This window comes from Triturus cristatus, chromosome 12 (assembly GCF_964204655.1).
Source record: "Triturus cristatus chromosome 12, aTriCri1.1, whole genome shotgun sequence".
NCBI lineage: Eukaryota > Metazoa > Chordata > Amphibia > Caudata > Salamandridae > Triturus > Triturus cristatus.
This window is the reverse complement of record NC_140595.1, coordinates 102,203,012-102,223,816: the sequence shown is the minus strand read 5'-3', so window position 1 is coordinate 102,223,816 and position 20,805 is coordinate 102,203,012. Positions and strand designations below refer to the sequence as shown.

At 41.3% G+C, this 20,805-nt stretch overlaps 2 protein-coding genes across 17 annotated transcripts in view; one reads left to right on the top strand and one right to left on the bottom strand.

Moving 5' to 3' along the window:
• The window catches only part of LOC146772742 (immunoglobulin lambda-1 light chain-like), a 365,210-nt gene that overhangs the window by 36,210 nt on the left and 308,195 nt on the right, over nt 1-20,805 (bottom strand). For 2 of the 14 annotated variants that reach the window (XM_085636776.1, XM_085636780.1), the window contains exons 1-2: nt 13,006-13,097; nt 12,566-12,885 (exon numbers count right to left, since the gene is read on the bottom strand). The exons of 11 other annotated variants lie outside the window; for them this stretch is intronic. In XM_085636776.1, coding sequence (XP_085492902.1) covers nt 12,566-12,885; nt 13,006-13,054 — 369 coding nt within the window. In that variant the 5' untranslated portion in view covers nt 13,055-13,097. Of the gene's footprint in view, nt 1-4,261; nt 4,582-4,697; nt 4,777-12,565; nt 12,886-13,005; nt 13,098-20,805 lie in introns of those variants that run through there. One more of the 14 variants, XM_085636775.1, reaches the window with a different exon arrangement.
• LOC146772746 (uncharacterized) overlaps nt 1-20,805 on the top strand; it is an 86,361-nt gene that overhangs the window by 26,942 nt on the left and 38,614 nt on the right. The gene's annotated exons all lie outside the window — the stretch shown is intronic.

The window sequence follows — 20,805 nt, the reverse complement described above, 5'->3', positions numbered from 1 at the left end:
TAGTATTTGGTTGGCCTCTGTCTATTCAGACAACCTGTTTAGTACCACCCACCCCAGAACCTTTCCTGTCACATCGATAAGAGACATGGGGCGATAGCATTGTCGACTGTCCCTATCTCCTTTCTTAAAAATCGGGACAATGGTGGCAAAAGACCATTATAAGGGCATTATTGACGCTACTGCCGCATTGAAGACCCTCACAAGGAGAGGCACCTAGTTACATCGGAAAAGGTCTGGTGGGATCCCATCTGGTCCCGGTACCTTGTTCCATGAGAGACGCTCAATTCCTAATCTCACCTCATCCAGAGTGAAGGTAATGGGATCAGCTCTCTGTTCAGGTATTGGTGCCTGGGTTTGTTTCTCTCTGTGGGAATGATTGTACAATCCCTCGAAGTGAGCCTGACATTGCTCTGGTAAAATGTTCTGAATTAGCCCTGGGTTCTTTGAATCTTTAAAGCAGGGGTTGTTAATGACCCTCCAGAAACGGGTAGAGTCCTTTAGCTCAGATGCCTCTGTTAACTCCTCCTAGGCCTTCTGTTGCAGTTGGGCCACTATTATGTTATGATTTGTGAAACACGCAAATACCAAAGTTCGTCCTGGTACTATAAAAGGGTGGAAAAGCATCAGGAGGAATGTTAGGAGATGGACAACTCAGACTGTTGGGTGAACAGCCAGGTTTTAAGTTTTTTCCTGAAAGTGTAGAATTTAGCTGTACTTTTCACTAAAAGTGGAAGCCTATGCCAAAGTTTGGAAGAAAAATATGAGAAGGCGCGACCAACAACAATTTTCTTGCCTGAGAAGCTGGATGCAGATCTGGAAACAACAACAATGTTCACTTCCTTTCAAAAAACAGATTTAAAAAAACTGTCATTTCTAATCCTAAATTGACATGAGCACCATCATGACTTTATCAGAAGGTTCTGCATTCCTCTTTTTAACTCTAGCTGAAAACCTGTATTCAGTTTTAACCAGTTTGCCTGCCTTTTCCTGATGGAGCAGAAACACACAAATTATGTTTAGAATGAAGAACAAATCTAACATTCACCCCCAGTCACAGATCTGGGTTAAATCTATAGTTTTGTTGCTCACCACACCACCCCAGTGTGGACCCAGCCATATGCTCCCCATGGGAACAGTCCAGCCGGAACTGCCAGTATAGGTCCTCCCTGGACCGAAAAACAAGCCTCCTGGGACTGGTTTTGGGGTATCACCCCTCATCAGCCAGGCTAGCTTGAATCAAGTGGTATAGTGAGCACAGGCCCACGTTTGGGAATATCATTCCCACTTAGGGCGACAAAGCAGAAAACATACAAATGGCATACGGAAGGAAGAACAAATCAAACATTCACCCTTCATCACAGATTTGGATTACATTCATAATGTTTTTGCTCGACACACCACCCCAGTTTGGACCAATCATATGCAAATCAGTCTCAACCCTGCTCTCATGGAAACAGTCCAGCTTGAAATGCCAGGTCCTCCCTGGACCGGAAAACCGGCATCCTGGAACCCGATTAAAGCTAGCCTGGCTGATGAGGGATGATATCCCGAAACCGAACCAGGATGCTTGTGTCTGGTTCAAGGAGGGCTTGGCCTGGCAGGTCAGGCTTGTCTGTTCCCATGGGGAGCAGGGTCAAGACTGATTTGCATATGACTTGGTCCAAACTGGAATGGAGTGGCGAGCAAAAAAACAATGGATTTAACCCATATCTATGACTGGCGGTGAATGTTTGATTTGGTCAGCATTCTGCCCATCATCTGTTCTTTTTGCACCAAGGGTTGGGCGGACTGATCTATTATTACCACCCATCGCAAATACAGACTATGTTTGGCAACACCGGCAAAAGAACGTAAGTGAAATTTAGACTCAGAAATCATAAGTCGTGATTTCTCCCTTTCACCTTCAAGTTTTCACAATTGATTTCAATGTCAGCTTAACTAATGTATATATTTACCTAGAGTTTGAATATTTAGCACTACCAGCCAGCAAACGTTAGCCTCAAAGCTCAAGCTTGGTATTGAGCTTACTATAGTTAAGTACCACTCCACAGACACCAATAACAACACCCAAAATCAATGTAAGCAGAGTAGAGATGGTAAAACCTAAAATTATAATGGGGAGACCGATCAAGGACATCATCATCTGATTTTAGGCTTCTAACTAGCATGTCTGTGTCCAGGCATGGGTAGGTGGGTTTGAAGATGCCTGAAGGCGAGGTCAGCTGACCATTGGGACATCCTGCATAAGTGTGTTTTCAGCATCCTTAATAAGAGTAAATTGTTTAATGTTTTAATTGCAAGGGAAGGGTGTTCCAAAGAAATGAACCCTGCATGGGAAGGGATCCTGCTAATGAAATTCTCCTAGAAGTGCAATCAAAAAGACACTAAGTCCTGATAAATCACTATGAAGTGTTCCCAAATTTAACTACATTTGAAAATTGAATGGGATGGCAAGTGGCATAAGTCTTTTGAAAACCATGGAATACAGATGTGGTGGTGAGAAAATGTCTTTCTGCAGTTGTGGTTCATCCCTAATAAAAGTTACTTCATAAATAAGAGGCATATTACATTGAAGTGCTTGTAATCAGCTGGTTCGAAGTCATCGATGGAATAGCAAAAATGATTGTACAATTGTGGCAAATTAGATCAAATCAAACACACAAAAGTGATGGGAGGTATGCTTGCAATCACTGGCAATCACTCCGGCTAGCATTCCAATCCATTGTTCTTTTGCGCACCATGCCAACTCATTTTGGACTCTGCCATAGCAACTCAATACTGGTTTCAGTCTGATTGGAGAGCCCGTCAGTCATTTGTAGCTTGGTTCCAGTGGCACATTGAGCACAGGACCCAGGTGCAGGCACATCCTTGCGACTTAGGACATTACATGAAACATACAGAGGTGATGGGAGGAATGCTTGCAATAAGTCTCACCACTGCATATTGCTCAGCCTAGTATTACCAACAGGCATTCTCAGTTTGGACCCATCCACATTCAAATTAGTCTTGACCCTGCTCCACTAGGAACAGTCTAGCCCACACAGCCAGGCCAGGTCCTTCCTAAAATGGAACACAAGCAACCAAAAACCAGTTTTGCGCTTATTGGGCACGTTTGTCGGGTGTCGCTTGGTTCTTTGGCACAGAGGGCACGGTAGCCACATCTCAGCTTACCTTTGCAACTTAGGATATTACTTCAAATACAAAAAGGTGATGGCAGGAAAGATTGCAGCTAGTCTAATCGCTGGCAGTTGCTGAAGGTAGAATTCCAACACCACCTTTGGTTTGGGGTTGCTTGTAGTCCTTTCTGGACGTGGCCTTTCCTGCCAGTTCAGGGCGGTCGTTTCTGTGAGGAGCGTGGTCAGTCCTGATTTGATTAAGGCAGGCCTTTTTCTAGAGTGGCATTGTGGGAGAAATAATATGGACTCCAATGCAGCCCCAAGTAATAGCCACTGCCTGAGATTAATTCAAGCATTACATCCATCATAGTATTGTTATTGAAATGAGATAAAATCCAGTAGTACTGATGTGTAGTGATAAACTGTCTAGTTTCAATTTGATTAGTCACAGAGGAAAAATTAAGATGCCAGAAAAATGTACTTAAAAAATTAAGAATTGTAGGACTGTAGTTATTGATTTTTCCTAAGCTATCATGTTTAGACATAATTAATGTCCATGCTCCATGTGGGGAGTGCCATAGTCGAATGCCCAGAGATGGCTATGACATAAAGAAGTGGAAGAAAGCATCAGCGCGTCTATCAAAGATGGCTGCCAAAAGCGTAATACTTGTCAGAAAGAGAACTGACCCTGGGGTCGCAATGCCTTATTTTGAAAGCAAGTATCAAACGTGACGCCCAAAATATATAGACCAGCTTGTACAGTTGCATGTTTTCACCTGTTTCGGAATACCTATATATTGACTGAGTTGATTGAGCATGGGAGCTACCGTAGATCAAGTGGGTGGAAAAATCATGGTAAATGTGCATAAAGTGGGTTTCTGTGCATTTAAATGTTTGCATACATGGAAAAGCGCTTTTACCAAGCCAGAAATGCAATAACCCTACTTATCTGAACAAAAGTCTATGCCCATTAAAACCCTAAAATTTTACTCTAATACATTTGCACTAATTTCAAGAGCATTACTTTGGATAGCCCAGTTACAAAAAAATCAGATTACTACAACAATCCAACAATCCCTCAGTAACCTCCCAACCAAAGGCCAGTTCATCGTGTGGATTTTGACAGGCTCTTTATCACAGTGGAATGAAGCGATGCTTGAGTACCATTTAAAACAGTAGTACTGGGCTGTGTCTCTGATCTCTGCATCCTTTATAATGAGCTGATACTGGGTTCCCGCGCTGTTTATCGAGGCGGTAAAATGGGAAGAGGATACACCAGGTCCATATCTAGGGACGGAGTAGCTTTTATGGTGATAGAGAATGAGGGAGGGAGCTTCTCCGGGGATCTGTCTTAGGTATAGCAGGGCATTGCCATCGTCTGCTTCAACCTCACAGCCTATGTTGGCGCTTTTTCCAAGACTGACCTGGACAGCAGGAGATATCACAGGTTTCTGAGCCTGAGCATCTGAAAAGAGAACATGACAATCAGAGCATTGCTTGAAATACTAGAGCAGAATTGATCAATTTCACTTCATCAATGCTATCAAAAATCAAATATCCATTAGTCCTTGTCATACATACATGCAATCCACAAAAGGGCACTGGACGCCAGGATCTGCAGCAGTCCCATCCCTCCAGTTGTGCTGATGAATTTTTGGGGTCTGATGCTTCACTACAAAATGCAAAGCCTGGTGAGCTGCATTTTTATGCTGTGGGTATCAGAGGGCATTGGGGACATAAGGCGAGGTATGCAAATATGAAAGTAGACTTCCTTCAGTAACTGACTATTGGCACCTGTTATTTACACTTCATTTTGACTATGCATGTGTCTGCCATGTGAGGATTTCATGCTCAGACATGAGGAGAAGAGAAAGAAAATAAAGACACAGGTGTGGTGAGAACCGTCCTCTCTATAGTAAGACACTCATGTCACTGGAAACAAACAAGACTTGTGTTAAAACTATGAACTAGCGCGTTGGAGAACACAATTTGGTCCATGTAGATTCAAGCAGATGTCAATGCATTCAGATACTAGTAGCTAGTGACGTGTGTCCAAAATACTGCTTATTTTCCAGCAGTGCTCTGATTAAAGTACTGTAAATATCCACGTTTAGGAACTGTTTCTATTTTTGTCATATGTCAAGCCCAATTGGTTTATCCTCAAATATTTCCTGTATATTAATAGAACAAGAGAACACAGAACAGATTTCTAGGTTTCAAGGCTTCTGATAAAAAAATATTAATTTGATTATAACGAAGGCTACATGTTTAGAGCCAGATGAGTCTCTCGGTGTCAAAATTGCCCAATAATGCAAAATTATGAGGAGAATCGATAATATATTTGTGTTATAGAATGAGCTTGTGACACAAGAATTCCAGAGACAGTAGAGTTTTTTTTTTAATTTACCTGATCTGATTTCTGGCGGTCATCCTTTCTCTCTCAGCTCATTCTGTGTAATTTTCACATATGGCCTTGGCTACTGTGGGTCTATTTAGACCTAAATATGGGTGCACCCTCAGGTGCGGCCGCTACAGGTAAGAGCGCTGGGTCAGTAGGGCGGGGTGGCAGGGGAGTAGACAGACGATGGAATTGGGAAAATAAAATAAAATAAATAAATAAAACCACTTACCTTGCACTTGCCGCATCGCCAAGTCGGAGAATCGGCAAATGCAAGGTAAGTGTTTTTCTTTTTTTATTTTATTTTCCCTATTCTGCCATCTGTCGGCTTCCGTCACGCCCTACCTTTTTTACCTGTACCGGCTGTGCCTGTGTATCCTATACTGACCCTGTAAAAGATAGCTGTGCCGGTATGTAGATTTATTTCCTTTCCTGTAATTGTCAGGCCTTTCAGATTAAATTACAAAACTTTCCACTGCTGGTGAAGTGGATACACTGAGGACACAGTTGATAGCCTTGCAGGGACCATGATCTTGGGTCCCCTTGACATTTTGTTTTGTATTTCTGAGTAAGACTTAGGGGCATATCAACAACAACCGGCGATAATTATCTCAAAGCGCACTTAGCGCTAGGATAATTATCGCCGGCTAGCGTGAATTTTTATCGCTGAGATAGCGTGCGATTAGCAACGCTTATCTCAATAGCGATAAAAATCCTCACGCTAACAGGCTAACGTGAGATTATCGCTGGAAACCCAGCGATAATCTCACGTTACCTTGTTGATAGGGACAGGCAAACTTAGCCATGATATCCTCCTTCCATAGGATATCATGGCTAAGTCAGAAAAATACCAGATGTAAAAAAACAGCGATAACCGCGGTTAGCGCTGCTTTTTTTTGTCTCTAACAGGGTTAGCGACATTCTTGATAATAGGAGAAATGTCGCTTAGCGACATTTCTCCTATTATTTTACTCTGGAACGCCCCCTTTGCATCTCATTAGAGATGCAAGGGGAAGCGTAGAGTAAAAGGGTGCTAACATGCAAATTTGCATGTTAGCACCCTGTTGTTGATAGGGCGCTAGTTGTATCTCTGCTTTTTTGGCTTTTAAAGCCCTTGTTGATATGCCCCTTAGTTCCTTAAAAACAATTTAAACAAATTAATGGCCGTTCTGGTTTTCTGACAAAATATCGAAAAGAAAAATTTCATGTGGACAGAATATCGTGGGAAAAATATTGAGGAGCAGAATATCGAGAAGGTAAGTGAAAACAGATAAGTATAGATTTAGTAACCGCATCTATATACCTTGACGATATGAATATCATAAATGTACATATATGTGGAGTTAAGCATAGGAAATCCTTGCTTACCTATAGAAACTTATCTTCATGATTTTTTTCCAAACACGGGCCCTGCCAGGCAGAGTGTGTTTCTCCCTATGTTTTAGGCCAATTGCTTGTTTTCCCTCTGCAGTTCTATTACCATTGGCAGTGGCAGGTTCAGGTGGGAAACATCAGTGGCGTTGGTCCTGCCATAAGTTTTCTAGGGTGAGCTGGTGGACGATGGCAGAGGGACTATCCGGTCAAGGGTTTCTGACAGTGGAGCCTACGGAGGCTCACTTTAAGTAACTCAGTGGTATTCTTACTATAAATGGGGCATGGAAGTGTGAGTTTGAAGAGGTGGGTGCTCCACAAATTTGGAATAGAGTTTTTACTCCGCCAAAGTCTAAAGGAGGATGCCATCCTTTTCCAACATTCTGTGCTTTTTAAATGAGTGTGCTAAACTTTTTCCATAACCGCTCTCTACCTGACTATTTTATCCTATCCTTTCTCAAGTCATCTTCGCTCGGCTAATACAAAGTGCTGTTGCACATCTTCCTGACCCATTCAGGGGAAAACAGGGCAGGCAAAGCCGACATGGCCCCAACCATTGTGGTTTAGCCCATTTGTAACTGGTGTCTATTCTCTTGTTGCCACATTTTGTGCCACATGTCCCAAAAAAAATGAGTAGCCTCGCTGCTTCAAGAGTGCCACAAAATTTGTTTTTTTAGGGCAGCTCTGGAAGCACACTCTGTCTTTTTTTTAATTTTTAATTTTCATTTGAAAGTGGGTGTCGAGGTCGAATCCAGGGTACCCACCACATTGTGTCTTTTTTAATGTTTTGTTTAAAAGTGAGTGCCCTGTTCACACCTGGTGCACCCACTGTATCCTTAAGCGTTAGAGGCCGTGGCGGGATGCTCATGACTGTATAATGCCAAGCTGTTCAGGTGTTGTGTGGGACCGCTTGTGGTTGGTTCTATGACTGCATTTTGTGGCCTGAAGAACATTACAGAAAGATTTAAACTCATGTTAATGGGTTAGAATAAAAATTATATGTTTTCAATTATTATGTGATAAGACTTGTTGTGCACTCCTATGTATGTGTATATATAATTATTGATACATCATTGTGACAATTGGTTTATATATGTTGATGTGCTGACCCCTTGTTAAAGCCAATAGGCCAGCCTTATATTTTTTAGTGGTCTGACAATTTGGCAAAGGCAGTAGGTCCGCCTTACTTAAAATGACATCTCTTTAGATTGTTACTTTATGTTAAAGAAAAAATCAGAAATTCACTGACATAAAAGACCTTATAGTTAGGTAAAAATGTCAGTTTAAATTGAACATTTTAAACTGTAAAAACACTGATATTCACCAGTTATAGCTAACTCAAGAAACCATAACTCATGCCCCCATCAGGCACTGCTTATATTACGTCACTCATGAAAAGCTCTCTTACATCATTGGTAGCATCAGTGACGACATATGAAATGACATCATTGATGACAACACTGTGCATGGTGAGGGCGTGAGTTATAGTTATTTCTGTTTACCACAACTAGTGAATTTCAGTGGTTTTTAGAGTTTAAAATGTTACATATTGACTGACACTTTCTCCTAACTATATTGTCACATTAGTATTTGTTTTTTTCAGTGACTATAACGTGTATTTGTTAAGTGCACATATCCCCAGAGGGGTACCTTGGCGCAGGATAACAGATGTTTATTGTCACCCAACTCAATTGTACTCCTTTAGTCATCCTCAGAAGGATGAAAGGCTGAGTGGACCCGCTGGTATTTGAACCGCTGATCATGCGGTCAAACACTGGCCCCTGCAGTGGACGCGTTAGTCCACGAAGTCACCAGACCCGGCTTCAATATCAATACTGTACATAACCTCCAACAGAATCTATTGACCGGTGTGCTTCACATTCTGGTTCTCTTCATTCCACCCAAGATTCACAACTTCCTATAAGCCGAGCATTTGTGTGGGTTGCTCCTCTATCACTCCTGTATGGACTCAGTACAGAGTACGTACCTGCGCTGCCTAAAACCAGTCCATTCATCAGGATTAGCCCGCTCTCACTCCCTCCAGGGCATACCTCAGAGGGTATTTAACCTGGCTAGCTATAAATGGTGCCTTCTTCTAGATTGTTCCTCTGTTACTCCTGGATGACAGTAATATCTGGTAATTATATTCATGAATAGGATTGTCCTCTTTTTGACTCTGTGGTGCTATATATAAGCCCACTATGTTGGTGCCAAGCTCCTAGGTAGACTGCAAAGAGATTTACTTGGGGCTGCCTGTAACCAGAGCATTCCTGTAGGATAAAGTGTATACCCGCCTGCATGTAATAAGTATGTTCCAGGCGGGACTCTACATCATGCATTACTAACTATAACATTCCTTCCACACCCTTGAACTGAGACTCTTATTACCAGGTTCTCCAGATACTCGTTGTGTTGGTTGCCGCTGGTGCTAACTGGAGCCGTGCTATGGTGGCCTCCAGCAGCCACTTTGGCATGGGCTGGTCCTCCTTCCCTCTGAGTGGGTTTTAAAGATTTACAATGGCTGTCTGTAACCAGGGCATTCCTGTGGTTATTCATCTGTCAGTCCAGGTTGGACTCCAATCGACAGTTACACTTATACCAGCGTTATGTTTAGAGGGAAAGGATAGGTCCGTCTGGGGCGTGCCGTCAGCTAGGGTAGGTTGACTACCCTGAAGCTCAGTGAATGCGAACTCTGAAACCCAGGAGCTCCAGTGCCCTAATGCAGGAATCAAAGCACAGTCACTTCAATTTCTGTATATTTCCAGTCCCTCTAGCAATCTGATAAATCAGAAATAATTATCATCTGCTGATGCCCTTGCCTATTGTTTCGAGATGTAAAGTTGACTTATCCACTGCAGTGGTTAATTTGTGAAATAAGTGGGGCTCTTGTCAGGAGGCAGCTTCCACCAGACCATTGCTCCTATTAGTGCTGCCTATAACAGAAGTAACCAAAATCTTACAAGTGGGGAGAGGATGTGGCATAAGGGCTAGAGATGCCGACTTTGGAGCTGGGGAACCAGGTTCGAGTTTTGGCATAGGCTCAACATCCTGAGATTCTGGGCAAAACACTTAATCTCCCTGGGCCTACTGAAAATCAAAACATTAATGTGTCCTTAACTGGTGCCCATGAAAGGCGCACCTTTGTGTCGAGTTTGTGCAATAAGTGCCGGTACTGACGATTAGGTGCCGGTGCTGAGCACTGGAAACCACTGGCTCAAATTAAGCACTGATCCACTGCTACCATATGTAAAGTCAATGTACTTCTAAGGTTCACATGCTCTTCAGTCTTCTCCATGAAGGTGGACAAGCCGCAGAAGGATCAAGCCTGGATCGACGTTGATCCATGACTCTGTCCAAGTCCTTTCAATCCCTCAAACTGGAAAGCAGCTGAGCCTTCTCATGGCTTCTGCCCAGCACTATTGCCTAGAGGTGGCCTTTAGACAAGCTGATCCTATGGCTGCAGTGGAATGGGTTGAAAGGCTGGAGAAAGGGCCTTTATGCTTGTGATTTTTCAACCAGCATTATACCTATTTCTAAACATTTTCACAGCACTCAACAGCATCTCCACAATCAGGTAATTTGCCCAGAATTGCAGATCAACCTTTCTCCCTTCGCCCACAAAATTAAATAAGAAAAAGTGTGAGCACTTTCTTTGAAGTCTGCCTGCACCTGAACTCTGCACTTCACTTTTTCCTCAGTCCAGTTAAGAAGGAATAGAAAGATGGAAACACGTCACCAAGAGAAAAGCAGGGACCTGCAGGAGTAAGATAAAGGGACAGGGAGGGTCTGGCAGTGGATTAAAGAGGCCTGGCGTGAACTGAAGGCTCCACAGCTCTGGTATTCGGCGCGCTGACATGTAATAGTGCCGGCCGCAGGCTTCTTATCAGAGCTTGGGGCACCGGCACGCATTCTTTCACAAATAAAGCGCTGTGCGCATCCCACGATCCCAGTCTGCTTTCACCAGTTTAAAGGGTTGAGATTTACCACTGAGGTTGCAAGCTTCACCTTGATCATGCTTTCAGTTGAGATTTACCACTGAGGTTGCAAGCTTCGCCTTCATCAAGCTTTCAGTTGTCACATCAGACGGCTAGGCCAGGAGAGAGGTGAACATAGTCCTTTCCCTTTTAAGTGAGGCCTAATGGAGGAGAATGGCATACCTTTCCCTGACATCAATCCCTGCCATATCACTCCCCATAGTATAATTAACAAGGGGACCCGATCAGGTAGCTTTGGACCTCGGGTAATTACTTATTTTAAAGAACAAAGGTCCTTAGCTTAAAGATAGATAATGAAAACATTTCAACATAGACTTCAATAAGAACTATGGATAGTCTTCCAATGTCCAGCCGGACAGAGGAACTTTTATTTAGAGCAGATGCAAAAGGAATTAAACAAAGTGAAAGCAACAAAGAGGGTGAAACACGGGCGCAATCCTGTACCGAGCTTACAAGAAGAAAAAATGAAAAATGAGAAGAAAACAAAGTAGCAGGCAAAAACTTTGGAGCAAGTGGTAGCTTACAATACAGTACAATCTTAAGTAAGCTCTAACCAGCAGTTACCACAATACAATTTACACAGTGGATAGATTGCGGTACTGTTTGAAAAGTCGACGTTTCGATCCCTAGCTCCTAATGCAATGGGATCATCCTCAGGACTAAACAATAAACAATTGCCTGATTTTATTTAGACGCCTTATGAGTGGGCTTTTGGTGTGACAAGCCCAGGAAACATGGCACGTAGTGAGGTATTGGATCACCTTGGATTAGGGTATGTTGATCTTGGTCTGGGAGGATACGATCACGTTCTGTGTGCCCAGCCGGGCACGGCGTTTACGGGAGCGACGCAGGATTCGAGGCAGCAAGCAATGGCTGCTGATATGCGAGGAGCTCAATGGAGTCTCTTAAAGACGGCGTCCGGTCTTCCGTTCCTTACAGCATGGTAGCTGGAACCTACAGCTACCATGCTGTAAGGAACGGAAGCCCCTCAAAAACTAAACAAATAGCGCTGTCTTTTAGTGTTAAACTGAGAAAGGGAGGAGCTATCCATCCAGTGACTGAAATGCCCAGCCTGTAATTGTGACATCGAGTCCAACCCCAGCTTTCTCGTGTCATCTTCAGCAATTCATTTGCTCCACCCTGACTCCATTTCCTTGATAGTCACACTTGGGAGCTCCTGCAGATAGCTCAGCTTGAGATATATGCTGATTAAACCCTCTCTTGTGTATGCTTAAAAAGTCTATAGTGTAGCTCCACCTACAATAACAATTTAGGCCAAATAGAGGGATAGCAGCTCAGTTGACGTCTCTTGTGTCACTCCTGGCATCTCCTGGCGCTCAATGCAAATATGTACTCCAATAGAGCAAATTAGAACAATTCTGAGGTCTGTATCATATCATACAGAACATTTATTACACGGTTTATATTTCAGATATTTTGATGGCTCGCACGTGAACGGGGTCGGTTCTCCTTATACATTTGTGATCCTTCTCACCTCTGTTCTCAGCGCCTGCATGGACAGTATTCAACTAAATACGAAATGATATGGGCTGATTATGTTGTTAAACAATCAGTAAAAACCTTTGCACACTTTTCTTGGCTTTCCTTGTTGCTGTTACTGTCTCGAGTATTTTGTTGAGGAATTGAGTTCATAGGTTTTTGTCAGGCTCTGTGTCACTGTGTTATGCACTCACACTGCGGTACCACTTTATACAGTAATAGTGTGCCGTGTCTGTGATCTGAACATCTTTTATAATCAGCTGGTAATCTGTTCCAGCGCTGTTCCTTGTGGCAGTGAAGTGGTCAGATGACATCCCGGGGCCATATTTAGGGTCGCTCCAGGAGTGATAGTGATACAGAATGAGCTCCGGGGCTTCTCCTGGGGTCTGTCTGCAGAATGATACATATTCGTTTTCTTTCACTCCAACCTCACATCCAATCGTGGCCCTTTGTCCAATGCTGACCTCAGCTGTGGGAGATATCACAGGTTTCTGAGCCTGGACATCTGAAAAGTGAGGGAGCGAAGAAATGCAACATTTTAAGGATACATGCGGTAAACATAAGCATAATTATATGTACGGCTGCCCAAAAACAGGCAACCATACTTCAGATCTTGCATACTTACAGGGTGTCCACAGCAGGACACAGAAGGCCACGATCTGCAGCAGCCTCATTCTTTCAGGTCCAGGGGCTCCTTTCTGGACCTTGAGCACAGAGATGTACGAAAAGGCGAAGTCTGACAAGCTTATTATATGCATCAGATCCCAGGGGGACCAAGGGGCAGGTATGCAAATATGAAATGCACTTAACACATCACTGGGCCAAACAGGAACACAGAAACTGACTTTATTCACAGATTTTATTTAAGGTTATGCTGCCTTCAAGTAGAAAATTGTTGCTGCTTCCAACGTGTGTGTAACATATTTATAACAATGTATTAGTTAAAAGGATATTTTTTCACATATATATATATATATATATATGTATATATATATATATATATATATATATATATATATTCCAAAACCCAACTTCACCAGGTTGCCGAACACTTCAGCGGGTGCTTCCGTCACGGTAGGTGACTCCGTCTTGTTCCACAACAACTTCAAAACACACGGAGCACTCTCGGGATCTTTAAAAGTGGTTTATTTTAGCAAATGCATTTCGGTATTTCACCTTCTTCAGTGCCACAAACCAACCGATAATTCTGCTAGCTTCCAACAATTGAAGCAATCTTCACTCCATTGGCGTGGCTTCAACCAATCAAAGGCGGCACATCCCTCATTGGGCAAAGATAGCGGATAGGCGGGGACTACATGTCCCATGATACACCAACATCATCATAAATGTCCGTTATCTAAGCTTAAACATTGTGGCTTTTTCATAATTTTGCCAATCACGTTTCGCCATGATTTTGAAGCCTAATTAATGTCTCGGAAGCTGTGCATAGTCCCTTCACTTCCCGCTGTTAACACATGCACAGACGTTCGTTGGTGTCTCTCATATGGTCGGGGCACCCCAGACTGATTAGCTGTTTCCTCACAGGATTACGAGCGCTGGCAGCGGGGGTTCAGGCTCACCAAAACTATTCCAAAACCCAACTTCACCAGGTTGCTGAACACTTCAGCGGGTGCTTCCGTCACGGTAGGTGACTCCGTCTTGTTCCACAACAACTTCAAAACACACGGAGCACTCTCGGGATCTTTAAAAGTGGTTTATTTTAGCAAATGCATTTCGGTATTTCACCTTCTTCAGTGCCACAAACCAACCGATAATTCTGCTAGCTTCCAACAATTTAAGCAATCTTCACTCCATTGGCGTGGCTTCAACCAATCAAAGGCGGCACATCCCTCATTGGGCAAAGATAGCGGATAGGCGGGGACTACATGTCCCATGATACACCAACATCATCATAAATGTCCGTTATCTAAGCTTAAACATTGTGGCTTTTTCATAATTTTGCCAATCACGTTTCGCCATGATTTTGAAGCCTAATTAATGTCTCGGAAGCTGTGCATAGTCCCTTCACTTCCCGCTGTTAACACATGCACAGACGTTCGTTGGTGTCTCTCATATGGTCGGGGCACCCCAGACTGATTAGCTGTTTCCTCACAGGATTACGAGCGCTGGCAGCGGGGGTTCAGGCTCACCAAAACTATTCCAAAACCCAACTTCACCAGGTTGCCGAACACTTCAGCGGGTGCTTCCGTCACGGGAATTTCTAGGGTTTTGTACGAGGGAAATGTCCAGCTAACTATAACACCCCTGAAACCTATGGTTTTTTCAGTGAATATATATATATATATATATATTCACTGAAAAAACCATAGGTTTCAGGGGTGTTATAGTTAGCTGGACATTTCCCTCGTACAAAACCCTAGAAATTCCCCTGTTATAGTTAGTTCAGTTAACTATAACTTGCGCCCCCGCAATGCACTGCTGATGTCGTCACATATTACATCACTCATGACATGGTCAGTGACATCACTGATGACATCACTGATGACATCTCAAATGACATCACTGATGACATCACTGATTACATCATCCATGTGATAAATTAGTGCATCTTCTCACACCCTAATATAACCTTTGATACACCGAAATTTCAGACGGCCATTTTGAAAACCATAGATACTCCAATACCAATAACTACAAACCCACTCATTAACTCTTAGGTCTACATACACCTCCACTCACTCACCTGTACAGTCAGCTGAACTAACTATAACAGGGGAATTTCTAGGGTTTTGTACGAGGGAAATGTCCAGCTAACTATAACACCCCTGAAACCTATGGTTTTTTCAGTGAATTTCTAAGGTTTTTTAAATGCCAATTCCTAACTATAACGCCCCTGAAACCTTTGGTTTTTTCAGTGAATTTCAAAGGTTTTTTAAATGCCAATTCCTAACTATAACGTGCACGAAGCCTATGGTTTTTTCAGTGAATTTCAAAGGTTTTTTAAATGCTAATTCCTATCTTTAACTTATCTCTGAAGATATCATGTTTAATGATTTTGATTGGATTTCTATATTTTTCAAATTCAGTGTGTCAATTTCATTAATTTTTTTTTAAATACTTTTTTATCACCATTTTTCAAACTTATTCTTTCAATTAATTCTTTTAAAAATTAAAAAATATTATTTGAATTTAATGGGTTTTTCAAACATATTTTTCAAAATATTTTTTTAACTATATGTTTAAAACTTTATTTTATATATTTTTTATCCATGTTTTTGGATCCGCGCACCCTAAGCGCACCGCTCCCGATCCCTACGCGATAGCATCCGCCCATGGTATGCTTCGGGTACGTGTTTAGTGCGTGATTGCAATGCGACCGGTACGCGACTCCCAGCCTATACGCGGCACGTTCAATGTACGTAACGCGACGTTTACGCGCTTCCGCGATGCGTCATCTACGTCTATGACGCGGTAGGTGCGCGGATCCCGCGAAATATTTAACATTTTAAAAAACATATATATGTATTTCATGTGAATATTAATTGAAGACAAACTCTAAACTAGTCTTAAAAGTAATATATTTTTACATGTAATCCTATATTTTTTTTTAATTCAATATCGTGGATGCACGCTGGGTGCGTGATGCGTAAGCGCAGGGTGCGCGGATCCCATGTGACCTGCAAAAAAAGAGATTTGATTGGTTCATTACACTTCCTGGTCTAACTATTGAAAGACCCCACCCAATTCAATCATTCTTCTTTGACCTTCTTTGGAGGAGCATCTCTTTGCAGAGAAGAAGATTTTTTAGACTAAGTTTATACATAGCTCTAACTTTTTTCAACTAAAAATGGCTTCAGGGCAGCAGGCATCACCTGCATCTCCTCATACATCTGAGGATGAATTTTTGGAGGAGTTACCACGCAAGGAACGTTTTTCTTCAGTGGTGTGGAAATTTGTTACTTTTCCCGAGGGGCAGAATAAGACCAATGCCACCTTGGTCACGTGCAAGATTTGCAAAAGAGTGCTGTCACGAGGGGATCCTAACAAGAAATACTCATGCGGCACGGCAAGTATGATGAAGCACCTGAGGACCCTTCATCCAAACAATCTTGCACGACAAGAGTGCAAACGGATGAGAAACACTCCTGCTCCTGTGCCTTCCACCTCATCGCAGCCGAGCACATCAAGAGTACATCCATCAGCCCAAAATTTGGACATCCGTCCTCAATTTCAATATTTAAAAATACTCTGCACTAAGTGCAATGATACTTTGTGCTACGGTGAGCAGTCGATCGATCTGATCCGCCGCCGGCAAGAAAGTCACATTTGCTAGTTTTTTTTATTTATTTTTTATTGTTCCCTGAAGTTCATTGTTTGGCTCCTCCTGTTTTGTTTTTTGGGTTTTTTTGCAGAAAACCCCCCAAAAATTAAAAATTGTTCAGAAAACCCCCCCAAAAATATAAAAGAAGTAAGAAGAAAAAAAAAGTTCTTGTAAGAACTAACTTTCCTGGTTTAAAAAAGGAGCTAAATTTCTTTGTTAGTGTGTGAAAGTTTAGATGAATGTATGTGTAGTACGTAATTGACTGAATGAATGCATTAGTAGCGTATGGTGAATGTATGAGTGCAGAACTATGAGGAAGTGCTGCAGCATCACACAGTAACCTCTTTAACTGCAGTGTGCTGTAGTACTTCCGAAGCACAGGGATGCAACATATGTACATAAATATGTTGCAAATCTATGCTTCTGTCTGCACGGCTGCTTAAACTGCAGCCATGTGGTGACACAGGCACCCTTGCACTATAGTGCAAGGATATCTGTGTCATGTGCTGATTGTTTTTCTACAGGAAGACACACCTTCCTGCACAAAAACAATGAGAAAATGCATTTTTCTCCTTCAATGTATGCTGAACATTATAGCATGCATTGAAGATATAAAAATGTGGAGAAATTAAAACAATTCTCCTTGTTGTGCTTTCCTACACCAATTTTAGAATGGTGCACCATTTACACACATATCGAGATTTATGATTTCTGATAAATCTAGACATGTGTCTTGTTCTATGAGTATTAAGTGCAATCATGCACAACAACACTTATAGAACACCCTTTCAACACAAAGTGATCTACATGATGAGGTTGTATTTACATGGAGTATAAAAAGTGCACAGAGTGCCTTTTCCTCTCTTTGTAAATATGAAAGAGTATCTTACACAATAACTATGTTACAAAAAGGGACATATTTCCGTTTTTAAAATTCCTTGCGAATGATAAAAGGTAAGCACAGAGTTTTGTCTGCAAAGATGTTCAAAGAAGAATGATTGAAATAATTGCGGTCCTTCAATAGCTAAAATGGAAAATATTATGAACCCCTCAAATGTCTTTTTTTGCAGGTCACATGATATCTGATTATGGTCAGATTTCAAAACTACATAGGTATAAACAAAGTGTTTTTAGAAACATGTTTCAACTTTGTAGCTTCTTCTAGACCTCCTCATTCTGCATATTGAGACTTAGTTAAACTTACCTTCACAGTAATAGGAATAAAAAATGGCACACATTTTTTTCACATTTTCATTCCAATCTAAATTCATAATAATTGCTTATTTTAAAATTTTGGATCTGTGAAAGAAAAGGAAAAAAAAATTATAACATGTAATAATACATTTTTTACAACACAGCATAATTTCCACAAAGTACATTTTTTGCCTTTTTTGCTGTTCTCAGAATATATTAAATTTCACTAAAAATAGTGATTTCAATTGTACTCATCACTTAACAGCAGGCAAAAAAAAAACAATCTCAAAGATTGTTAAAAAAAACAACATGCTATTCTCAAAGAAAAAAACAAGATACAAATCACAGATATATAAAATGCATACAGCTAACAAAATTTTATAAGTTTAACTTACAAAAACTGTAAATGTTGTCGCTTTAAAATATTCACCGAATCTAAGGATGAATTTTTGGAGGATGCACCACGCCCACAACGTTTTCCTTCAGTGGTGTGGAAATGTTCTACTTTTCTCGAGGTGCAAACAAAGACCAATGCCACCTTCGTCACGCGCAAGATTTGCAAAAGAGTTCTGTTACGAGGGGATCCTAACAAAGAATACTCGTGCGGCACGGCAAGTATGATGAAACACCTAAGGACCCTTCATCCAAACAATCTTGCACGAGAAGAGTGCAAACGGATGAGAAACACTCCTGTTCTGTATCTGTAAAAAAGAATCACAAATAAATGTATAATAATAACTTTCAAATTTATACTATTCCATTACTGTACAAACACATTTTATATAAAAACTGACTAAGAAACTATAGCCCTGAACCACAAGTGTGACGATCGTTAAAACACTACATGCATAGTGCATACTACTTTGAAGCAGTTCATGCCCTAAAGCCTACCTCACTAAAAGACTACATGCTAACTGACTAAATGACTACAGTACTATAAGGAGACACACTGGGTGAGTGACAGGGTGTTTGCTAGAAGTGTATGAATACTAACTGGGGAATTGAAGGTGTGAAAGACAACTGTGTAGGTGATTAGAGGACTGCATCCATACTGGATAGGCATTTAAAGCAGTCCATGTGCTAAGGCCTGGCTCAGTGCATGAATACTTAGGCACTGACTGAATGATTAGAGTACTGCAAAGATAGTATCTTGGTGAATTTATAAGTGTTTGGGTTTTGGCACAGTGAATGGATTAGTACATGGTGCTGAATGGGTCACTAGAGGACTGCAAAGGGAGTTACAGGGTGTTTCCTGGAAGTGTATGGATACTGACTAGCGAATTGAAAATGTGAAAGACAAGTGTATAGTATGTTAGAAGACTGCATGCACACTGCCTAGACATTTGAAGCAATCTATGTGGTAATGTATGGTTCACAACATGAGTACTTGGAAACTGACTAAATCATCAGACTACTGCTAGGTTAGTGCCTGGGTAAAACGTTTAAATTTTCAGTTCTGGCACAGTGAAGAGAATAGTACATGGTACTGCACTTTAGTGTCAAACCCTGACTCATTTTATCAATGCATAAGCAAAGAATAGCTTCTAAAGCTACTAAAACCTGACAACATGACCAATTTTAAAACAGTTATCTGTCATGAAATACACTATGTTACCAAATGCTTCTCTCACAATCCTTACCCAAATGTACACAGACTCACAGTGTGATTTTAGACAAGCAACACTATCCTTAGCAGTTTACCAAAACTCATTCACTAGTCTAGAAGAGGTAATGGTACTGCACACAATCTACATATTTAAGTACAGCACATTAATGTGAAAGCATGACTCATTTAATCAACGCATAAGCAAAGACTGGCTTCTAATGCTACTAAAACTTGACAACATGACAGGTTTTAAAAGAGTTATCTGCTAAAAAATACACGATGTTACCAAATGCTTCTCTCACAGTGGTTCCCAAATGCACACAGACTCACAGTGTGATTCTAGACAACAACCACTATACCTAGGAGTTTACCAAAAATCATTCACTATTGTGGAACTGATAAGGGAACTGCACACAATCTACATATTTCAGGACTGCACTTTTGTGTCAAAGCCTGACTCATTTAATAAAAGCATAAGCAAAAACTGGCTTCTAATTCTACTAAAACTTGACAACATGACAGGTTTTAAAACAATTATCTGTCAGCAAATACACAACGTTACCAAATACTTCTCTCACAGTGGTTCCCAAATGCACACAGACTCACAGTGTGATTCTAGACAAGCAACACTATCCCTAGCAGCTTACCAAAGCTCATTCACTACAGTGCAAGTGGTAAGGGAACTGCACACAATCTACATATTTCAGGACTGCACTTTTGTGTCAAAGCCTGACTCATTTAATCAAAGCATAAGCAAAAACTGCTTTCTAATGCTACTAAAACTTGACAACAAGACAGGTTTTGAAACAGTTATCTGTCAGCAAATACATGATATTACCACATACTTCTCTCACAGTGGTTCCCAAATGCACACAGACTCACAGTGTGATTCTTGACAAGCAACACTATCCCTAGCAGCTTAACAAAACTCATTCACTATTGTGCAAGGGGTAAGGAGACTACACACAATCTACATATTAAAGTACATCACATTAGTGTCAAAGCATGACTTATTTTATCAATGCATAAGCAAAGACTGGCTTCTAATGCTACTAAAACTTGACAACATGACAGGTTTTAAAACAGTTATCTGTCAGCAAATACACAATGTTACCAAATGCTTCTCTCACAGTGGTTCCAAAATGCACACATACTCACTGTGTGATTCTAGACAAACAACACTATCCCTTGCACTATACCAAAACACATTTCTTCATCTAGAAGAAGTACTACATTTTAATATAGAAACATAACATAACTCATTTCACAAATTCATAAACAATGACTGGTTTCTAATTCTACCAAAATATAAAAACAGCACAGTTATCTGTCTGCAAACACAT